Source organism: Chanodichthys erythropterus, chromosome 3 (assembly GCF_024489055.1).
Source record: "Chanodichthys erythropterus isolate Z2021 chromosome 3, ASM2448905v1, whole genome shotgun sequence".
NCBI classification, from domain to species: Eukaryota; Metazoa; Chordata; class Actinopteri; order Cypriniformes; family Xenocyprididae; genus Chanodichthys; species Chanodichthys erythropterus.
In genome coordinates this window covers 50569432-50593288 of record NC_090223.1, presented here as the reverse complement: position 1 = coordinate 50593288, position 23857 = coordinate 50569432, and the positions used below count along the sequence as shown (strand labels likewise).

The 23857-nt window shown below is 37.1% G+C and overlaps 1 protein-coding gene across 6 annotated transcripts in view; it reads left to right on the top strand.

The window, feature by feature from the left end:
* Positions 1-23857, top strand: part of helz (helicase with zinc finger) — an 87650-nt gene that overhangs the window by 50704 nt on the left and 13089 nt on the right. For all 6 annotated transcript variants that reach the window (XM_067382686.1, XM_067382689.1, XM_067382688.1 and 3 more), the window contains 6 exons: positions 72-190; positions 3274-3419; positions 6374-6521; positions 6704-6887; positions 10945-11173; positions 22290-22494. In XM_067382686.1, coding sequence (XP_067238787.1) covers positions 72-190; positions 3274-3419; positions 6374-6521; positions 6704-6887; positions 10945-11173; positions 22290-22494 — 1031 coding nt within the window. The remainder of the gene's footprint in view (positions 1-71; positions 191-3273; positions 3420-6373; positions 6522-6703; positions 6888-10944; positions 11174-22289; positions 22495-23857) is intronic.

Genomic DNA, 23857 nt, shown 5'->3' with positions numbered 1-23857 from the left:
CTATTATTAATACCTTCTCCTGTGAAGCTCCATGTAATTAATATTTTATTCCCGTGTGCGTGTTTCCAAAGGGATCTTCACACACATCCTGTTGGACGAGGCAGCCCAAGCCATGGAGTGCGAGACCATCATGCCATTGGCGTTAGCCGCTAATAGCACCCGAGTCGTACTGGCAGGAGACCATATGCAGGTACCTAAGTGATGACTTCAGCATGGTAACATTGCAAAGGCTCTTTATGTGATTTCAAAACCAGAGAATTAGGCTTTCTACATGAAATTAAAATCGACCCTTTTCGCTTTAATAATACATCACTTTTAAACAACTTTACTTTTTCTCTTCAAACGTTTGCTAGATATCTGATGTGGAAAACGCATCATAGAATCCATTCATAAAAATAGAATTTACAGTATAACGCGGAATGTCATATTTCTGCTAATTAATGCTGGATCAGAACTCGACCCCTCTCTGATGATTGGACTGAGTCAAAGTCCCTTTTAAGGCAAGTCATTTCACTTGGCGGCCATCTTTGAAAAGCCTCTCGGGTCATGCAAGTGCAGCTCTTCTCTTTGAGTGGGGAAACATCAAAATCAAGTTCACCAACCTTAAGATTAAGGGGCTGTTTACACGACACCATTTTCAACTAAAAACAGTATTTTTTAATGCGTTTTTGGTTGTTCATTTATACAACAACAGCGTTTTGGGGGCCTGAAAACGCAGTCTTTTGAAAACGGGAAAAAGTGCACGTTTCTGAAAATGATACCGCTATCGTCTCTGTTTAAACTACAAAAATGTGAATTTGTGAAAACGTCATGTGCATGTGTATTACGTGTTCAGTCTATAGGTGTGTTGTGTTTCTTTACAAAGTCACATCGCCACCTACTGGCTTGGCATGAACAATACAGCGTTTTTAGTCGTTTTCACGGATCTGTGTCAACAGGAATTGTTTTGACCCTGTTGTCATCTATATGCAAAAAATGCAAAGGAAAACTTTTCAGATTTCAGTACATCATTGTTGTGTAAACATGCCCAAAATATCATATTTGAAATCTGACAACTGTATCATAAATATTGTTTCTAAACATTTTTCAGGCTGGACCAGCCAATGCTCATTTGCGGTCATAAGCGCACATATAGCAACCGAAGCTTCCAGCTGCAGTGATGCAATGACTTTATCAATCAGCGATTGGCTCTTTCATTTAGAAGGCGGGATTTATTCTGCCATATTGCTCTTTGAATGTTCTCCCATTCATAAATAATATGAGTGTTTTCTGTATATAAAGTCTTTGACTGAGCTCAACCCAGAGATAAGGTCAACAGGCTCTCTATGCTGTCACATCCTGTCTCTCCTCGCTGCCCTCACTCTGAGACAGTGTCACGTCAGTGTCTGACTCCGGTGCCTGTGAAGAACCGCCTCTGCCCGAGTGGAACCAATGAGACTCTAATTAAATGGCACTTAGATAGAAACCCCCCTCACCCACCCTTACTTCCTGATGCATTAATAATTCATCTCACAACCCACCTGTATCTCCTCTCATGTGGCCTCAAATCTATTAGTTAGGAATGGGCAATGATTTCTTTAGTAGTTGTCGACCAGCATGGGTTGCTGATATCTAGAGAACACAGTGACCGATTGCACAATAGATGGGCACAAAGTAGGAAAATAGATATATTTTTACTAATTATTTCCTAAAAATGTAAACTTATTTGAAAACCAAAAACATACTCTCTGAAGTGTTGTTAGTTAAAAGATCTTTCTTCAGTAATTGAAATAATGCTGAAGTAAAAATATGTAATAAAATAAACAATATAAAAAATATAATTAAAAATTAATAAATAAAATGTAAAAAAATATATATGAATAAAATGTAAATATTAAAGGTGCCGTAGAACGTTCTTTCACAAGATGTAATATAAGCCTAAGGTGTCGCCTGAATGTGTCTGTGAAGTTTCAGCTCAAAATACCCCATAGATTTTTTTTAATTCATTTTTTTAACTGCCTATTTTGGGGCATCATTAACTATACACCAATTCAGTGCTCAGCCCCTTTTAAATGCTCACACTCCCCGCAATCCTCGCAACTCTATAATACATTGCATAAACAAAGTTTACACAGCTAATATAACCCTCAAAATGGATCTTTACAAGATGTTCGTCATTCATGCTGCATGCATGCATCGGTTCCTGTGAGTATAGTAGTTATTTGGATGTTTACATTTGATTCTGAATGAATTTGAGGCTGTGCTCTGTGGCTAACAGCTAATGCTACACTGTTGGAGAGATTTATAAAGAATGAAGTTGTGTTTATGCATTATACAGACTGCAAGTGTTTAAAAATGAAAATAGTGACGGCTCTTACTGAATACATTAAGAAACGATGGTAACTTTAACCACATTTAATAGTACATTAGCAACATGCTAACAATAATTTAGAAAGACAGTTTACAAATATCACTAAAAATATCATGTTATTATGAATCATGTCAGTTATTATTGCTCCATCTGCCATTTTTCGCTGTTGTACTTGCTTGCTTACCTAGTCTGATGATTCAGCTGTGCACACATCCAGACGTTAATACTGGCTGCCCTTGTTTAATGCCTTGAACATGAGCTGGCATATGCAAATATTGGGTGCGTACATATTAATGATCCCGACTGTTACGTAACAGTCGGTGTTTTGTTGAGATTCGCCTGTTCTTCGGAGGTCTTTTAAACAAATGAGATTTATATAAGAAGGAGGAAACAATGGTGTTTGAGACTCACTGTATGTCATTTCCATGTACTGAACTCTTGTTATTCAACTATGCCAAGATAAATTCAAATTTTAATTCTAGGGCACCTTTAAAGTAAAACTTATGGGAAAAATTAGAAATATTGCCTTTAGATCTAAAGTACTAAAATTACTAAAACTGAAATAAAATTAAAGCTAAATGGCAATATTTAAAACGAGAAAAAACTAATAAAAAAAGACAACTAAAACCTAAAATATATAAAAATAAAAGCTAATTCAGAACATTAATAAATACTAGAATAGTATATAAATGAAAATCATGCTCTTACTCACACCATTGTTCTGTGTTTGTACACATCAAGATCGCAAATGTCAAAAAATGAAATATTAGCCAATATATCATTCAACGACTAGATTCAAGAAATAGTTAATCCCAAGACGCATTACATCTGGCTTGAGGTTAGTGAACCCAAAGGCCGTTGATCTTTGTGTGTGTGGTGTAACGCATGTAAGCGTGACTCTGAGGTCTCCTGTCCCCTTGCAGCTCAGTCCGTTTGTGTACAGCGAGTTTGCGCGGGAGAGGAATCTGCACGTGTCTCTGCTGGACCGGCTGTACGAGCATTACCCATCCGAGTACCCCTGCAGGATCATGCTGTGCGAAAACTACCGCTCCCATGAGGCAATCATCAAGTAGGTGTGAACTTTTTCACACCACTCTTCCTGAGGAGAGACAGACATGCAAACACACAAAACATTAGGGGTGTGTTGTTGCCGACATAATTACGAGCATGTCTGTCAACCGATTCTCTCTCAGTCTCTCACTGTTACATCTTTGTCTTTCTCTTCCTGTCTGTTTCTCTCCATTTCTGCTTCTTTTTCCATTTAACTTTTGGGTTGGTTGGTTTATACGTAGATATGTATGGCATGAATCAGGTTCTGAACTACAAGAATGTAAGCACATGTCTATTCTAATAAGGTCACTGATTGAAGGTAAAAAGAAATATTAAATTCAGAGCATAAAAAGCAACAAACCAAATAGTTCTTCATAGTTAGGAGAGCAAAATAAATAGGCTCATCAACTTGTATAATTGAGAAAATGCTTCCCATATTTTGTTGTTGATGTCCAAGGCCGTACAGTGTTTTTGTGCATATTCATCTGTTAACATGTTGAATCTAGACCAATTTAGTAGATGCCAACATAGAAAGGTTCCCCTTATCCTCAAACACTGAAGAAAATTGCAGTAAAAGATATAACCAAGAATACATTAAATTAGTTCAGTTAGCAAACATGGTATTACCAAAATTTCATCCTACCAAAATAACACCAGAAGTACTATATTGCCCTTTTAAATATATTCATCAAAGTTGGAGCTTAAATTTAAAGGGTTAGTTCACCCAAAAATGAAAATTCTGTCATTAATTACTCACCCTCATGTCATTCCACACCCGTAAGATCTTTGTTCATCTTCAGAACACAAATTAAGATATTTTTGATAAAATCCGATGGCTCAGTGAGGCCTGCATTGACGGCTTCAGATTCCCAGAAAGCTACTAAAGACATATTTAAAACAGTTCATGTGACTACAGTGGTTCAACCTTAATGTTATAAAGTGACGAGAATACTTTTTGTGCATCAAAAAAGCAAAATAGTGACTTTATTCAACAATATTTAGTGATGGTCGATTTCAAAACACTGCTTCATGAAGCATCAAAGCTTTACGAATCTTTTGTTTCGAATCAGTGGTTCCCCCCACCCCAGTGGTGAAACATTGAAATTTCAATTTGAAACACTTGTGACGTAACGAACCCTCGTTTATTGAAATCACGTGTCTTTGGCAGTTTGGTACGCACTCCAAACCACTGATTCGAAACAAAAGTTTCGTAAAGCTTCGAAGCTTCATGAAGCTGTGTTTTGAAATCGCCCATCACTAGATATTGTTGAATAAAGTTATTTTGTAAAGTTATTTTGTCAACACTTCATAACATTAAGGTTGAACCACTGTAGTCACATGAACTGTTTTAAATATGTCTTTAGTAACTTTCTGGGCATCTGAAAGTGTTAATTGTCTTGCTGACAATAGAGGCCTCACTGAGGCCTCATCGGATTTTATCAAAAATATCTTAATTTGTGTTTGAAGATGAATGAAGGTTTTACGGCTGTGGAACGACATGAGGGTGAGCAACATAATTTTCATTTTTGGGTGAACTAATCCTTTAAGGCTAAATTAGCTGGGTTGTCTTAATTTGAATTATCGTCAGCCGAAAGGGCTGAATAATGTTCGTGTTGGAAGAAGCTGCATATGATAATAAAACATCAAAAACATGACGAATCTAAAGGAGTATTTCCTAGTTTAATTTCCCCTGTGAAAATGACTACTTTTGACATTTATGACAGAATATTCATTAAAATGACAAAAATCTGGGAAACATGGGAAAAACACACACCTTCTCTGATAGAAAAGCAATTGAAATGCCTTAAAATATAATTAGTCCATAGTCTAGTCCACTCATCAAATTGCTTCTGTTTATTTTTGCTTTTTCTGAAAATCACAAATTATATTAACATAATAAGAGTGAAACGTTTAATGAGTTTTAGTGTTTTTTTTTGTTAATGACAGCAGCACTCAAGATTCATGAACTACACAAGTTTTTGTCAAAACTGATGAATATGTTTTCCAGCATGCTTTGAGAACGATCAAAGAGCATCTTAAGCTTCAGTGGAAACAAGAACATTTGACAGTCATATCAATGTCACAAATGTGCGTATTTGAATAATGTCCTAGAAATAGTGCAGAATCAAATTTTGTATTCATTTCACATAACCTTTAATGGTTTTACTTTTTCTTTTTGAAGTCCTAAGCTGTATTTCCATGTTTAAAATACATATTGAATTGCAGATTTTCAGTGTGGACCCAGACTTTGAATCCCATTGCTATATTCGTAAATTATTTTATGTAAATAAATGTTTTAAATATAATACCGAACCATTTTCCTCATTGACAGACAAAAATTGAGACTTATAGCCACAAACACACACTCAGACGGTACAGTCAATACCAATAGTAACGCATATGCTGTAATTCCCTGTTTGGACTCCCAGTTGTGTTTTGTTTTGATATTGAAATCTGACAAAACAGAACAAAGATGGCAGCCAAAGCTGGAACACCTCTCTGAGCAGCGGGAGCCATGTTGACACCAGCGCTGGGGCTTTGTAAATTGAGTGCCAGTCTGTTTTTGATGCATTCAGGCATTCGGTGATAGCCTCTTCCCGATGCCTCCCAGTGCTCTTCACTTCTGAGAAGTCAGAAATAATGACTAAAACATCCTTGATTGGAGAGCTTTGGTGTCAAATTGTTCACTGAAATGGATATGACACTGAAATTTGCATTATGTTGGTTTTTATTGAATCATTTTGCATGTAATCTGCATACATTGTGCTGTTTAATATTTGAGTGAGTAATGTCCAATTCAACCAATGCGTAATTGTGGAATATATAGAGAAAGTGTTAATAAACCTATGACAATGATAAATACATTTGGCAGCATTTGAAATCTTCTAGTGTTTTAGCTTCATATATGAAGTTAGAGGTCTTGAACCTTTTTTAAGGTAGTCAGTGCTGACTGTGTGTTCTGGCTGACTGCAGCTACACGTCTGAGCTCTTCTACGAGGGCAAACTGATGGCCAGCGGGAAGCAGCCGCCCCATAAGGACTTCTACCCTCTGACCTTCTTCACTGCCCGCGGAGAAGATGTTCAAGAGAAGAACAGCACGGCTTACTACAACAACGCTGAGGTAACCTCAACATAATTGACAAGTTGTTGTTGTTGTTGTTTTCTCTTTTCATCCATTACATATAGATTTCAGTGTGCTAGATTTGGTGCAATCCGGCCTAATATCAGATAGACTAGATGCATGTGTGTATTGAGTCGTTATCGTTGAGAATCCATTGGGAATGCTTTGTCGTCCATGTGAAGGTGTTTGAAATAGTTGAGCGGGTGGAGGAGATGAGGAAGAAGTGGCCGGTGGCCTGGGGGAAGCTGGACGAGGGGAGCATTGGTGTGGTCTCGCCCTACGCCGACCAGGTCTTCCGAATCAGAGCCGAACTACGCAAAAAACGCATGCCGGAGGTCAGCGTGGAGAGAGTGCTCAATGTCCAAGGTGAGTGAAAGATGCTATGGAAGCTTTTATCTGCCACTGAATAAAAAACAAAAAGGGTATAATTGTGACTTTTTATCTCACAGTTCTGACTTTTTTCTGAGAATTGCATGATATAAACTAACAATTGCGAATTATAAATTCAAAATTGCGAGTTATAAAGTCAGAATTTTGAGATGTGAACTCAATTCTGAGAAAAAAAATTGCGAGTTTATCCTCAAAATTATTAGTTTATAACTTGAAATTTTGACTTTATTTCTCGCAATTGTAAGTTTATATCTCGCAATTGTAAGTTTATATCTCGCAATTGTAAGTTTATATCTCAAAATTGTAAGTTTTTTCTCGCAATTCTGACTTTATTTCTTGCAATTGTGAGTTTATATCTCATATCTGAGAAAAGATGTCAGAATTGTGAGATAAAAAGTTGCAATTACCTTTTAAATTTTTTATTCAGTGGTGGAAACAAACTTCCATAAGATGCGCATACCAGATCTAAACTGTATTTTAATATGCAAAAATGGCCCAAATTATATTGTTTTCTTGCAGAAAATCATTTGGGACTGAAACTAGCCACTTTCCATGCTATTATATGGTATTTAATAGTTTATAGGATGATAGGACATTATGAGAATTGGTAAAACCTTAAAGGGCACTGCTTTTTTATTTTACTTGTCCTTTAGTGTATAATATAGCTGTTTGCGCATGTAAATGATCTGCAAAGTTACAAAGTTCACCTCAAATGGAGCGATTAACCGAAAAGTAATTGGAACCGAAATTCAGAACCTCTGACCGACGGAATTTTCTCATGTCTGTTATTTCGGGGGTTTTTTAATCCTGTTAATACTTTCCCCTTAAAAACATACTACCGCATGTGGCTCTGCCCCGTCCAGTCAGTGGCATGGAAGCAACATGGAGGTGAACTCAAGTGCGCGAGCAACGAGCCCTGAAAGTGAGATCACTTTCACTTTAGTCTTCACTAAACTCTGTCAATTGTAAGTGTTTTAAGGCTTGCCATTTTTGACATTTAAGCGATTTTAGACCATCGGATGTGTATTATTGTATTGAGCTACTGCACTGATGCATTGTGGCACCTAACACTTATACAGACAGTAGCTGCACATTACATGAAGATCGTGTGCACGGAGAGGAGCACAGAAACTCGTTGTCAACGCTGTCCTTATCACTGAAGTAGCTTAGAAACTCAAGTTAAAGCATGTATTTTTCTACTTTTGAAGTAACTACTTACAACCCACAGCTTCACAATTAATAGAGAGATGGTATGACTAATTCACACACTCTATCGCTCTCTCATTAATGCATTCAAATAAATGTACTGGTACTGTGCTAATTTATCTGTATCTGATTTACAACGAACAGAAATCTGTAAGAAATGTTACAAATCATAGATAAAATAACTGCGGAAAGTAAGATGTCATGTCAGTTCACTCTTTTATTAGGAAAAAACATCCCACCTTTTAATAGTCAATCATATTTACAGTACAAACCTCGTCAGTGAACTATGAGGGCAAAAAAAATAAAAACAAAAAAATTTATCGAGATTTTGATTTTAGGTCATATCGTCCAGCCCTAAATGGAGCTGTTCTTTCTAACAGAAAACACTTTTCTCAAACTCCTGGTTTGTAGTCCTGTAATTATTTTTTTGATATAGCTGCTTTGGCTTGCCCTCAAACAAAGGCGGTTGTAAGGCCAGGAAGAGTTTCACTATGTTGAAGGGCAAAACATCATTACATGGACTTGAACTGCTACGGCAAAACTGACACCAAAGCGTAGTATTTACAGTTCCTCGGAAAGCCTTTGGTTAGAGTAAAGGGTTTTAATTTTTTGCTTCACACATTCATAATATTGTGTTAGGGGGACTAGAACAGGCATTGGCAGAGCTAGGGCGGGGCTGTGCCAGTGCTATGCAAATTTCTGGTGGGGCTATAGCCTCAGCAAGCCCTGACTTAGTGCCGCCACTGCCTGTTCTAGTACAGTGAATTTTAACCTTTTTTGAGTAATGGACCACCTTTATCCGTCATCTTTGGAAACATCATCAAGGACCCCAAAATAAAATTGGCTCATTGGTATAATTTAATTGTTATCATTATTTGTGACAAACAAATGCAATTGAGTGTAATTTACTATTACATTAGTTGTCCTATATTCATATAGTCAGTTATATTATACATGTATTATCTTCTTTTATGGGAACATGTCAAATGGAAAAATATACAAAAATCATATTCAGATATTTTATAAGGACCCCCTGGCATTATGTCAAGGACCACTAGGGTCCATGGACCCCTGTTTGAGAAACACTGTTCTAGTAGACCCCCTATACAAAATTATGAACGACGCAAAGTGTAAAGCAAAAAAATAGTAATTCCAAATTATGTTAATGTTTTTTTTTTAAAACAACAGCAAAAAACTTTGTATTGTCACACAGAGACTTGGATTTATTACAGTTCATCACTGAGAAGGTTTGCCCGCAGGTTTAGTCGCAGTACAAGCCCAAGCACCCTTGTGAAAGAACATAGACTGGTTGAAATATACTTTCGTTTGAGCAGAATATTGCAGTGGAGATGGTTAAACTCCAACATACATTTTGGATTAGTTCACTTTCAATTGAAAATTACCCCAAGCTTTACTCACCCTCAAGCCATCCTTGGTGTATATGACTTTCTTCTTTCTGATGAACACAATCTGAGATATATTAATAAATATCCTGACGCATCCCAGCTTTATAATGGCAGTGAGCGATACCAACAAGTATGAGCTGAAGAAAGTGCTTCCAGACCAGACCGCCTTCCATATTCAACATACAAAGAAGGTGTAAAACTCAAGCAGTTCAAAAAGCTTGCACTATGTAATATGCCGGAAGCTAGATATTTTACTTCATAAATAACCATTTCCCTTTATAAATAACCAGCAGGCTAATATCTCTGATTATACTTATTTAATCGAGAGGAGCAGAAATCGTGATCACTATTAAAATACGATTAATCATGTGGCCCGGATAGTTTACTGTCTTGGATATATGTTTTCCTCATGCAGTGAAAAAGATTGCTTTCCTGGGGAAGGAAACATTTGATGCTACCTCAACAATTTTGTCAAAGTGAGGTATTTTCAGCATAATTACAGTATTGGAACATCTTTCAGGTTGTGAATGCCCTGTGCTGCTTTTAAAATGCTGCCCCTGGAGGTTTTAATCCAGACCCCATGTGTGAGCCCAGAAAGGTGGCAGAAAGAGCAAGCTTACCAGACGGCAATTTAACCAGCTTAAATGTGTGTTTGGTGTCTGGGAAAAGAGTGGGTGTCCCACAGGTTTCATTTGAAAAGCCAGATTGGTTTGTGCATAATTGATGCCGTTTGGTTCAACCTGTTGCATTGAAATCACCTTTTTAATGGATGGAGAAATTCCTGTAACTCAGGTGCTTGTTTGGCACAGAGATTAATCTTAAATGATCATCACCCAATTCATGTTCTGCCTGGCTGCCAATCTCAGCTGGGAACCAAAAAGTCACTGAAGTCCTGCATTTTTCGTAAATCATAGGTTGCTTTAAGAGATCTTGTGACATTTAAAGGATTAGTCCACTTTTAAATAAACTTTTCCTGATAATTTTCTCACCCCCATGTCATCCAAGATGTTCATGTCCTTCTTTCTTCAGTCGAAAAGAAATGAAGGTTTTTGATGAAAACATTCCAGGATTTTTCTCCTTATAGTGGACTTCAATGGAGCCCAAAGGTTAAAATTACAGTTTCAGTGCAGCTTCAAAGGGCTTTAAATGATACCAGACGAGGAATAAGGGTCTTATCTAGAGAAACGATTTGTCATTTTCGAAAAAAATACAACTGTATATGCTTTATAAACGCACATTATCGTCTTGCACGTGTCCTAGCCGTATGTCCTACGCCTTCCCTATTCTACTGGAACAACAACTCTCCTTTTCTGCAGATTTATCGAACTAAAATGGCTTTCATGTTGACTTTTTATTAAATGTCTTTAGCTAGCATCATGGTTAGTAGCATGTAAAGTACACGTATCTCTTCTTGTCCGTAGGAAAGCAGTTCCGAGTGCTGTTCCTGAGCACTGTCCGCACCCGTCACACCTGCAAACACAAGCAGACGGCCATCAAGAGGAAGGAGCAGCTGGTGGAGGACTCAACTGAAGACCTGGACTACGGCTTCTTGTCCAACTACAAGCTGCTGAACACTGCCATCACTCGAGCGCAGTCCCTGGTGGCTGTAGTGGGAGACCCCATCGCCCTCTGCTCAGTGGGACGCTGCAGGTAATCGGACACTTTTTTTACGGCTTTACCACTTAGTTTTTTGAAAAAAAAAAAGTACAAAAAAAAAAATGATATAATGAGAATATACAACATGAATCCATTTTCCAAACCGTGTTTTTGTCTTATCCTGAATTATTATGGTACACTAATAATAATTGTTTATATTCAGACTATTTCAGACCGGACTGGTAGGACTCGCCACAGAGTATCACAGTAACTGCATGACTCGCCATAGACATACATGGAGAAAAGTAGCTCCGGCTAGAATGTTCCTCCGCAAGACGTGTGTTGTTCTGTTTATTAACCGCTAGAGGGCCAAAAATCGCGGACTGCAGCTTTAACATCCATCCACCCATCCATTCCTCCCTCCCTCCCATTCACAGTACCAGTCAAAAGTTTGAAATATGATCACTAAGGCTGACTCCAATCTTCATCGTCACATGATCATTCAGAAATCATTCTAATATGCTGATTTGCTGCTTAATTTTATCAATTATTATTGTTACCCAATTAATTAATGTTTCTTCAATAGTTTGTTTTTTCTGCTTCCTATTTTTGTGGAAATCACTTTTTTCCATGCTGCTTTGCTGTTATAGTAAGTTCAAAACAACAGCATTTATTTGAAATAGAAATCGTTTGTTACTTTATAATTGTCTTTACTGCAACTTTTGATCAAATGAACGTCCTCTCTGTATAAAAGTATGTATTTCTTTGGTGTTAATTAAAAAAAAAATCCTACTTAGCCCAAACTTTTGAATGGTTGTGTATCAGATTTGTACAAAATATGAAGCAGCACAACTGTTTTCTACATTAATAATAATCATAAGTTTCTTGAGCATTAAATCATCGTATTAGAATGATTTATAAGGATCATGTGACACTAAAGACTGGAGGAATGATGCTAAAAATTCACAAGAATAAATTAAATAGAAAACGGTTGTTTTAAATTGTAATAATATTTCGCAATATTGCTGTTTTTAGTGTATTTTTGATCTTATCAATTCAGCTGTGGTGAGCAGAAGAGACTTGATAATCTTAATTATTCCAAACTTTTGGAACTTAAGAATTATTTTACAATCATCTGAATGTTTTCAGACTTTGTGATGTGAGTAGAGCTTTATATTTTGTGGGTAAGCCTGTCTGGATGTGTAAGCAGGGTAGACGGTGGCTCACTGCTGTCTGGTTTTGGTGAGTACCTGTGTAGTCAGAGTCCCCCCAAAGGAAGAGCTGTCCCTCTGCCTTCCCATCTTACACTTCACCGCTGTCAGCTTGGACTAACAGGCCCCTCACACATGGACGCTTCAGACATTGCATCTATAGAAGGGATTTTAAATCATTTGGCACCTCTCTTCAGGGTTCTGTTAGGGGATGGTGTGAAGCTAATGCGCTTGTTTACCGTCCCAGCTTCAGTGCACTGTTTTTGGCGTGTGTAGGGCTGCAACAACTAATCGATAATAGTCGATAATGAAAATACGAATTTGATTCTGTGGAAAGAAATTATCTGCCAGTCTCATCACTTTACAGTAGTAAATAACACATTTCTATGGACACAAAACATCTGAAATAGTGGAGGAAATGGATTGAGCTGCTGCAGGGAAAGTGCTTGACCACTTTCAAAAACAGTAGGCAGTATAGTGTATATGCTGTGCGTAATATGCTAGTATTTTTTCCAGCCATTGATTCCTGGATTCCAGAATCGATATCAAATTTTCCAAACAAAGGGCACAATTAATCAAAAATATTTTGTTTTTATTCAAATTAAACCTAGGCCTAATAGCAAAGGTACAAATACAAGAGAGCAGTGAATGATGGTGTGTAGCTAGTGGGAAAGTAACAATCCCCTGTGCCTGTGACCTTTGACCTCTCATGTTTTGGCTCTTGTGCCAGTTCTTTGACATGAATATGACAGTGTGTATTGCTGTCAAGCAGGATTAGGTGTTCTGTCTGTCTGTGCGTGTTTGTGTATGTTTATATGGGTGTGTTGACACACCCTCAGAGAGCTGTCTGTCACTTCGCTGGCAACCCTCTGCTCCTCCGGCTCTATCCTCCCTAGATGCAGCTCCACTGTCGCTATGGAGACAGACTCGCATCAACCAATCGGTAGAGCCCGGCCACAGTAAATGTCAAGCCGTGGGGCCTGGCAATTAAATCTGTATCTGTGGTGAGCTTGCTGAATGGACAGCACTGTTTAACAGACTTCAATAATCCAAGAGTTGCCCTCATGACGTGATCTGTGATTACCAATCCTGCTAAAGTGCTATGATGGTTTCAAAGAATCTAAAATGTTTGTTTTCATAGATTGGTAGATGGGTTAATCTCTCTATGTTAAAAAATGTCCTGGATTTATAATGGTAGTGAATGGTGCTTGAGATTTTGAAGCCCAAAAGAGCGTATCCATCCATCATAAAAGTAATCTACACGGCTCCAGTGGGTTAATAAAGGCCTTCTGAAGCAAAGCGATGGGTTTTTGTAAGAAAAATATCCATATTTATAACTTTATAAACTATAACTAGCTTCCAGCAGACAGCCGTATGCAAGTCGACTTATGGTGAAAGTGAAACCCCTGACCCCGATGCATGGCGTATTGATGAACACGGAAGCAGAAAGGATAGAGCAAAACAAAACACCGGTCACAAATTAGAAGTCTAAAATGAAAATTAAAAAGCCCTATTTGTTTGAACCGCGAGAGGCGTCTGAAATTCAACTTGTACTAATGTATCTTAAAGGGTCAGTTCACAGAAAAATGAAAATTCAGTCATTAATTACTCACCCTCATGTCGTTCCACACCCATAAGATCTTTGTTCATCTTCAGAACACAAATTAAGATATTTTTGATGAAATTCGATGGCTCAGTGAGACCTTCGTTGACAGCAAGATAATTAACACTTTCAGATGCCCAGAAAGCTACTAAAGACATATTTAAAACAGTTCATGTGAGTTCAGTGGTTTAACCTTTATATATTATATATACTATATTATAAAGTGACGAGAATACTTTTGTGAGCCAAAAAAACTAATTTATTCAACAATATCTAGTGATGGGCGATTTCAAAACACTGCTTCATGAAGCTTCAAAGCTTTACCAATATTTTGTTTTGAATCAGTGGTTTTGTCACACAAAAAGTATTCTCGTCGCTTCATAACATTAAGATTGAACTACTGTAGTCACATGAACTGTTTTAAATACGTCTTCAGTAGCTTTCCGGGCATTGAAAGTGTTAATTATCTTGCTGTCAATGGAGGCCTCACTGAACCATTGGATTTTATCAAAAATATCTTAATTTGTGTTCTGAAGATGAATGAAGGTCTTACGGGTGTGGAACGACATGAGGGTGAGTAATTAATGACAGAATTTTCATTTTTGGGTGAACTAACCCTTTAAAATATGTCATTGGCATTTTGTCTCGAGATGCACAGCAGTAATGTTTTTTTCTAGTATTCGTTTATAAAAGAATGTATAATTTATATTTGAATTAAGGCCTAATTCTGGCCTTGGTTAAGCCCTGTCTGTGAAACTGGGCTATCAAATATTAATATGGATATTTTTCTTACAAAAACCCATCGCTTTACTTCAGAAGGCCTTTATTAACCCTATGGAGCCTTACTTTTATGATGGATGAATGCACATTTTTGGGCTTCAAAATCTCGAGCCCTATTAACTACCATTATAACGCTTGGAAGAGCCAGGATATTCGTACATCCACAATCTCCAGTTGTGTTCGTCTGAAAGAAGATAGTCATATACATCTAGGATGGCTTGAGGGTGAATAGATCATAGGATAATTTTCATTTTTTGCTGAACTAACCCTTTAATTGTCATGAAAATGTCACAATAGAAAAATCGTTATAGTTTTAAAAATGCTGACTTTTATTTTAGCAAAATATATAGTTTCTTTTTTATTTTTGGGATATTTTGACCCAGAAATGTTCTTGACAGGTTTTGTGAGATTCCCTGATACACCTAAGACAGATAGATATGTGTTTGCTGCAGTTCTAGCTGGCTGTTGAATAACAAATCCACTGTCTACAAGCTGTTTTGCATCTAATTCAGTCTGTCACTGTAACTTCAACTTGTCAAATCCTCATCAAGCTCCTGATTAGTTCAATCAGTTCCGCTTCCTCGAGGCCTCATCATATTATCTGAAATGAGTTCTGCTGTCTGGTGGAGGTGGGGGCGCAAACTATTGCTTGCGGAGTTGGCATGTATTGCAAACACTAACTCAACTTGAAGTCTCAAACTGTCTGGTGCTGAAATTGCCTGTGTTGTGGCGTGTGACATTGGAAGATGTGAAAGAGTGTAGCGCTGCTGAGATCACATCAGGGATGGTGAAGTAAATTCTGACATCTCTGCTTGGGTTGTTGTATAGAGGTTTGTGCAATAAACTGAAAGGAGATTTTATGTCACTTGTTGGAGTTTGGGTTCCTTGCCACTGCTGCCTCTGGCTTGCTTATGATGGTAATTAATCAATACTGAACTTACTTAAACTGGACAATGACACGGTTTTCTTACAGAGCTGCTATACAACCAAAATTATGTTGTTGCTTGTAAAAAGCACTGTATAAATAAGGGTGACTTGACTTTACTTGACATAGTTGTCAAGTTCATCCAACCCTTAAATTTTATATAAAATGAATACTAATCTTTGGTGAATGGAAGGTCTAGGCCAAAGCCTGGCACAAGCTTGGGGTTCCTTAGAAACTTCCAGCTTCTTACAGCGTCATCTTGACATCAGCATTTTTCAGTAAAGGAAAAGAGAGAAAAAGAGACTGTGATCTTGTGTTCAGTAATTTTAAAGGGTGAAGATGTCACACCCTCTTGAGGTATCTGAGACAATAAGGAGCTGTTCTCTTGGAGGGAACTTTACGAGTCTTTGTGCCTTTAGAAGGATATTAGCATAAGACACTGGATTGGATGCATGAGAGAAGAACCTTCTAGATTCTTATAATACTAATGTGTCACAGAGTTTGTAACATGTAACATAAATTACCAAATGGGACACACATGTTGGAATCCGTAGATACCAAACATGCTACCCATGTGATTTCAGTTTAAATTTGCAACTCTCGATCATTAATAACAAAATTGTTCAGAAGAGAGAATTAATACATAGAATAAACCCTATAAAAGGAAAATCATGAGAGGGGAAAATTGGATACATGTTTATACATATCTCAAGTGGTTATATATAGAGTATATAGGATTAAGAGGGTTTATTTGCCCTTCTCAGAAAGAATGTAGTCAGAGTCACTAGTCTCTGCAAAAAATTTTCTGATCGTAAAAGTTATCAGTTTCCCTGTGTCCTGAAACAGGACACCTAGTTCTGCCTGTGATTTAGTTTAGGATGCTAGTTGCAGTTTTAGAGGGATGGGTTCACAGAACTTTGATAGAGTGAGTTTCTGGATAATTCATTAAATATAATGAATAATTGTGTGTCTGATTGGTCCAGACTCTACATTTATGATGCTTTTATCTGTTATCCTGCTTATCTAGCAACTTAAAGTATCTACAGACGTGGTGAATTACTACTTCAATTTCTTTACCAAGTACAAAACAGAGCCATGATCATCTTCATCGAGTGTATGAGACCAAATTCAATGTGTTGCGAGTGTAGATAATGTCTTCAATTGGCCCTGTTGAGTTCAAAATATGGCAAAGATGCTTTCTGATAATAACCTGATATATATCATTTAGGCTGATTAATATTCTAGTGTTTTGTCATTTTGAGATTTTGGAATTGGCCGATAACCAATTCAGCAGATTGACATTGCTTGTTCCCCTTGTGTTAGTTCCAAAATCCATCTTATGGTAAAATATTTTTGATAATGTTTTGAATAAATAATATGAATGTGCATTTCATTCCATTATTTTGGTATACATATCATAGGCTGTGTATGTTATGTACCATTGTTGTATCAGCTCCAGCTAAATCTGATGGTTTTAATAGAAAAAAATGACCTGAAAGAGCGTAAATGTTCTTAAACTTGAAAGCTTGAGGTCTTGAATCCACATCTGAGAAATGTTGAATCATATTCACTGGTAAGAAGTTTTGCCCCCTCATGGCTCCCTCTTTAAAAGAAAGAAAGAAATGCTAGAATTACCACAGCCTTAAACTCAAATCGGTTGACCACTAATGTTGCCTTTACCGTGGCTCAAGTGCTCCAGCCTGTGCTTTATCTCCAAGCATCTATTTTCAACCTTAAACTGACCAAATTCTTACAGCTTAAAATGTTACAAGATCCCTCATCTGCTGCTTTCAGAGGCAGGAGAGACCAATTGCTAAATTACACGGTGACGCATCGAGTTTCTCGAGCTCTGAGTCACAGTAGAGGTCTGAGATTGCTTGAGATTGATGTCACTGGAGTCAGAATTGTGAATTTCCTTGTCCGAGCTGGAGCGATATGAAATACAGCTATTAGGGAGAGAATCAGTCTTATTTCTGCTTTCCATGTGTCAGTGTGGCTTTACCAGTCACCCGTGAGATCAGATTTGGTTCTTACATTGTTACCATGCTTGTGTAATTTTGATTCATTTGTAACTCAATAAGTTGATGTACAGTGCTGCACAAACTCTGTTGTTTTCACTCTTGAATGAGTCACTAACTCTGAATATGAGCACAATATGAGTCTCATTATGTTCTCCAAGGGTTCCAGTTGTGTGCCTTGTTTTACATACTGGATTAATAATGAATATTTTTACCCCATGGGCACTCTCAGATTGGAAATCTGTACTGGAGAGTAAATAGAGATGCAAAGATACTAAACTTCTACACCATTATTCAGAATATCTGCTGATACCAATAGTTCGATTTTCTTAAGGGAAAAAAATCTCTTCCAACTAATGCTATAAGCTATATAGGGAACCCTGCCATTTGTTACATTAATGTAATATTATAGGTTCAAATTCCAGAGTCTTATAAGTATTATATTGCTATTTGCTTTTAAATATGAGTACGCCCAACTAAAAAGAGAAATGTTTGTTTATGAAAACTCAGTTGTAGTTTTCATAAACACTTGTCATCAGACATATATAATTAACAGTAAATAAGCTCCTCTCTAAAGTTTTTATAGCTATCTAACAAACTGTGTAGAGCATCAAAATGGCATTTATTATTTGAAAATTGTAATAAAATGAACAGTATTTGAAAGCCTGGACATTGAGTTGCGTTACAAATAATGTTTGGTGTAGGGAAAAAACAGACCTGGCAACCCTGGCTTGAACTATTGGTGATTCATAGGGTCAAATGGAGCCTGTTTTTGCATCACTCATTTTTTTAAATTAATACATTATAGTCGTGTTAACTTTGACAGCCTTAAACTCAACACAAGACATTTTCTTCACACACAGTAGGGCTGTGCGATATGACGATATATATAGTTACCACGAAAAAGTCTATAGAGATTTTGCATCGTATGTATCATAGTATGTAAATATATTGCACTATTGACACTTCAGAGTGATGAAATGCATGAATGAGAATATAAAGAGCGGGACGTGCTTGATGTTAAAAGAGTTATAAGCGAAATATATCCTGAAAAGGAACTCGGTGCGGCACTCATACTGACTGGCTCACTGCCAAAGTGCGCGCATGAAACCTGCCTCTATCAGAAGGCAATCGCAAATTAGAGACGTGCTCGATGTTCAAGTGTATTAAGCACAATAAGTAGGGATGGGCGATTATACTGGTAGACACAATTAGATGGTTGAAATTTGTCAACTGGTAAAGATTTTTGACTATCTTCTCTGTCAAGGTTATGCTCACGTGAGGTTGCTATGCTGCGTGGTCACAAAAGATTATAATTTGCATGAGTTTTTAAGCATTACAGTTAAAAAACAATTGGTTTAAACTTTTTAAGTGCAATTGGCAGCAAAAGACAACTAATTTCAGCATATGCACATGCTCTCCGAAGAGAATGCCGTTTCTCGGCGCCGTCTGAGAGAAGCGCAACATAAAGCCGCTGCTCATAGAGTGCGAAGACTGAACTGAGTGCCTTTTGATGCCTAATTGAGCTTGAATGGTTAAATACATATACCTATGTGCCAAAGTGACCACGTATTTGCAAGTAAACAGAGCCATTTATGTCTTAAGTGAAGGTACAGTTGGGAAAGACGAGGCTCGAATTAATGGATCGGTGCAGTCAGACTTAAAGGGACAGCATCCAAATTTACCTGCTGTCATTATTGATGCTAATCAAACAAAAAAGAGAACTCTCTTACTGCTTGCTTTTGTAACTTTAATAAGAATAAATGTATATTGAAATTACTCAGTAAAGACTATGCATTGTTTTTTATACCTTTGATTACTTTGTACATTTTCTAGCTCTTGAAGTTTTTTCATGTAGGTCTATTTCGTCTGTCTTTGTTCTATTGTAGTTTGTCTTCTTTGCTCTTTCTTTATCACAGTTTATTTGTCTTCAGAGTTTTTAGGCTAGTATTAATTTTTTTAATTATATTGAAATCGATGATAATTATGGAATTTCAATGATATGAAAAATGTTGATGATATAAAAATGGCAGATCATGAAAAAATTGCTTTTATCGCCCTATGCCACTTATTGGCCGATACATTTGTGTATATACAGTAACTCGCTAAAAGTATTGATGCTGCTAACTTTGCTGTTTACAAAATGCTATAGTTTTTCCAGCAATAAGCTAGGCTACAAGCAAAGCTGGGCTAAAACTGAGTGAGCTTAAGAAATAATCAAATGCTTGCTTAAACTCTTATCTCTCTTTCTGTGGAATTGGAAAGTCCGATTTATTCTAGTGCAGGAGTCAGTCAAACAGTACTATGATTTCAGCATAGTAGTCCCTGCATAGCATTATAATTGTTGATTTTTAATTAAACTGACATTTATTAATTAATCTTAAAACTGCTCTTTGTTACTATGTCTTAGACTCATAATAAATAAAATATTATTTACTGTTCAATTTTAACATGGCATCCTAATTGGCATTCATTGCTAGAAACAAAATACGACTCTCGTTAAATTATATATTAAGATATTGCCCCCTTAAATAGCTTCAATGTAGTAAACTACTTTTTGTTAGAAGCTTGTAGTGTAGATAACTATTTGAATTGATGAGTAGCTTGTAGCATCTCAAACACTTGGGTAATGCTGTAATTAAAACCCACTGAAAATCTCCACTTTTCCCCCTCTTGCTCTCCATCCCACTTCATATAATTATTCTGTACTGACAGCCATTGGGCATAACTAATGTAGTTATGGGCGGCTGTGTTGGTGTTAGAAAGTGTTAGAGTGTTTCTGATTCACTGTATTTGTCACAGCCAGTATTGTTTTTATTTGGAGCTTGAACGGAGCTTAATTTAGATTTTGATTGTGCTAAACTAAATAGTCACGAATAATGTTAAAGGTTATGGTGAAGCATTGTCGTTGTCATGACACTCGGCAATTTTTTATTTTTTTTATTTTTTTTGAGGGATTGCACTAGGACTGCACAAAATGGGGCAAAAAAAACTGACACAAAAAAAAAAATGACATTGCGATATTTTGTTTTTATGTGATGATGCGTTATGAAAACAATTTCACCAGATGACTTGAATAGCTGTATTTGGAAAGAACTAATCATTCTAGCATGATTGGGGTGATTTTGTAGGGCGGCGCTTGTCTACTTTTAAACAAACCAATTCAAGTCGAAAATAAATACTATCTGCTTATATCATCCGTATGAAATGTGCATTTCTCTCTATATGGGTTTTTTCACTACTGCAGTGATGACGAGGCAGCGTCGTCAACCTTCTTTGCAGCTGACACTGGCTCAGAAAACACTAGTTTATTAATAAACAGTGTTGGGAGTAATGCATTACAAGTAACTTGAGTTATGTAATCAGATTACTTTTTCAAGTAATGCATTGCTTTCTTCAATTTACAACAAATTATCAAAGTACTTTTTCACTTTTATTGTTTGACAGCTCTCCTGTCCACATGTTGGGAGAAATAAAGTGCAGAGGTGTTGTGTGTGCTGTGTAAACATGTTGGTTATTGTAGTTCTAGACTAAATGTGAACATGTTTACATGCCCGAAAAGTGCAATATCAATTTTACGCAAACCTGTAATTATTAACTATATTAAATTACACAAATATACTTTATGTATTTAATCTCACTTTATTAACCAATGTCTTTGCTGCTGACCTTCAGTGATTTAATTCAACCATACAAATAAGCAAAAATAACTTTATATTAGATTTAAAAATAAGAGTATTGAACTTCCTCCTGTATTCTATTCTTCTTTAATCCAGAAGGTCTGTTTGAGCTGCACCCTCTACTGTACAGGCGTAAATATGCATTTCCTTCAGCCTAAGGCTTATTCATTTCACTTTTGTTAATATAAAAACAAACTTGCAATTCCAGCCCAGCTGAAAAAAGTACCAGAAAAGTAATGTAACATTACTTGTAACATTGCCAATACTTTTCATAAACATAGACAAGCACTGCCCTACAAAATCATCCCAATCATTCTAGAATGATTAATTATTTCCAAATACAGCTATTCAAGTCATCTGGTGCCAATACTTTTCATAAAAAAGTAACCAAGTAATGCAATTAGTTACTTTTTTGGGGGGTAACGCAATATTGTAGCGCATTACTTTAAAAGTAACTTTCCCCAACACTGTAAATAAATGATTAAAATGTCTCCTTGCTGTTTTCCCAACACATTCATCATTACTTTTGCCGGTGCTTTGCGGAAATCTATATACATGCTCTTGAGCACAGTATAGGCTATATTATGCCTGTATTAAATGCTCATTATGGTTTAGTATTCTCCTATGTATATACTTTAACCGCATGTTTATATTAATTTGTCAACTAATGGCTTAAATGAAAGACATAGTCGACTAGAAAAAACCCTAGTTTGATGAATCCTTCACTGAATGAACTGCCAATCGAATCTGCCAAACAGTTACTGAATCAAAATGAACAACCAGATTTTCACAAGTTCCATTTCAATACATCAGTACATCACAAATATTTTTTTTACTTTTAAAAATGTTTTGGTTTTTCTTTTCTCTGTACAGTGAAGGACATCAGATATCAGTCCTGTTTAATGATGTGCTATTTTTACTCAAAATCTCTGCATCTGTTTGATCCTTCACAGAAAGTTCTGGGAGACCTTCATCTCCATCTGTCATGAGAACCACAGTCTCCACGGCATCACCTTTGAACAGATTAAGATCCAGCTGGAGGCCCTGGAGCTGAAAAAGACCTATGTGCTCAACCCGCTGGCCCCAGAGTTCATCCCTCGTGCCCTGCGCTCGCAACATCCCCAGGGTCCTGGCAAACACCAGCACTCCCCACCCAAGGTACAGGACAATCCAGACTCTCCTGAGGAAAAAAAAAAAGATGTTTTGACTTTGATTTTGTTGTGTTCCTCTTCCATTTCACACAATGGTTGTCACAATTGGGCTTTTAAAAGCTATTTCAGGCCTCCTCACAATACAAAGAAATCCCTGCCAAATGGGCCAATTTTATAACTCTCACGCACGGAAAGAAAGACGTGACAGTCACGGCGTCTGCTCTGATACGGTCAGTGGCGTCCACGGTGGAGGATTTGATATGACGTGCTGTGATGTGAAGGCATGCACACTCTCCCCCACTGACATTAATAAAAGGGTTTGGTTCTTTGTGAAGCGTAGAGCATCCGTCTAAATGCAAGCGAGCTCTCGCACCCTCAAAACGAATAATATGCCAATCAATCCTCAGCTCTAAGGGGAGGAAGGTAAACATGCCAGAATAGATGAGTGAGGAGACTTCCTCTTCCTCCTCTTTTTTTTCTGTAGCTCAAATTTGTATCTGTTTCTCCTCACCCCCTTCGTTTCATCATTCTGACAAGTTTCAGAGGAGTATTGGCTGTTCCACTTGCTGCCTTCAAAGTGCAAGTGTCCTATTGGTGAATCTCGCGAAACCTGTGCAACCGGTCATATTTCACCCCAAAATTAAAGGAACATGAAGCCTATATTTGAGACAATTAAGATATTTTGTGTGCTTTTTACATGTATAGTGAGACTTTCTCTGTTATTATTCCCATTCGTCTTATATAAAGTGTAATGGCTGCTCTTGAATAAGTGTCAATGGAAAAGGGTTCGCCCTGACCCCCAGAATTGTCTGATCAATGGCGAATGTGGGAGTGTTCAACCACCATTACCGCTATTACTTTTCCACAATCTTGTTACGTTTTTGCTTACCGATTTCCCAGTCTGTATCTACATCACAATAACAACAATGTCACCTGGTCATAGTGAAGACAAAGTGATAATGTTTACAGAAAGCACAAATGATCATGGGTTTCTTTAATAGCCAGAGTGTTGAAGTTGTTTACACAGCACAGCATCGAAGGCACTCTTTGTTTGAGGTGATTTGTTTCACTGATTGCCATGGTGACAGCCTGTTTCAAAAGCTATACCAGCCATAACTAAAAAGCTTGAATGGAAAAGGTCAGTAAGAGAAACAGTATAAATCTCAGTCCAGAATACGCTTTTCCATACAGATGTGGGAAGAATTCAAAAACCCAGTTTTTAACCAACTAACTGCCATGTTATGGTCATCTCTGATGTATCTTGAATGGAGCTTGGTAATTACAAGCATCACCATTGAATTCGTCCATCTCTTGACAGGTGTGTCCCCATTTCTGTGCTGTAATTTCACAGCCATTGTACAGAAAGTAGC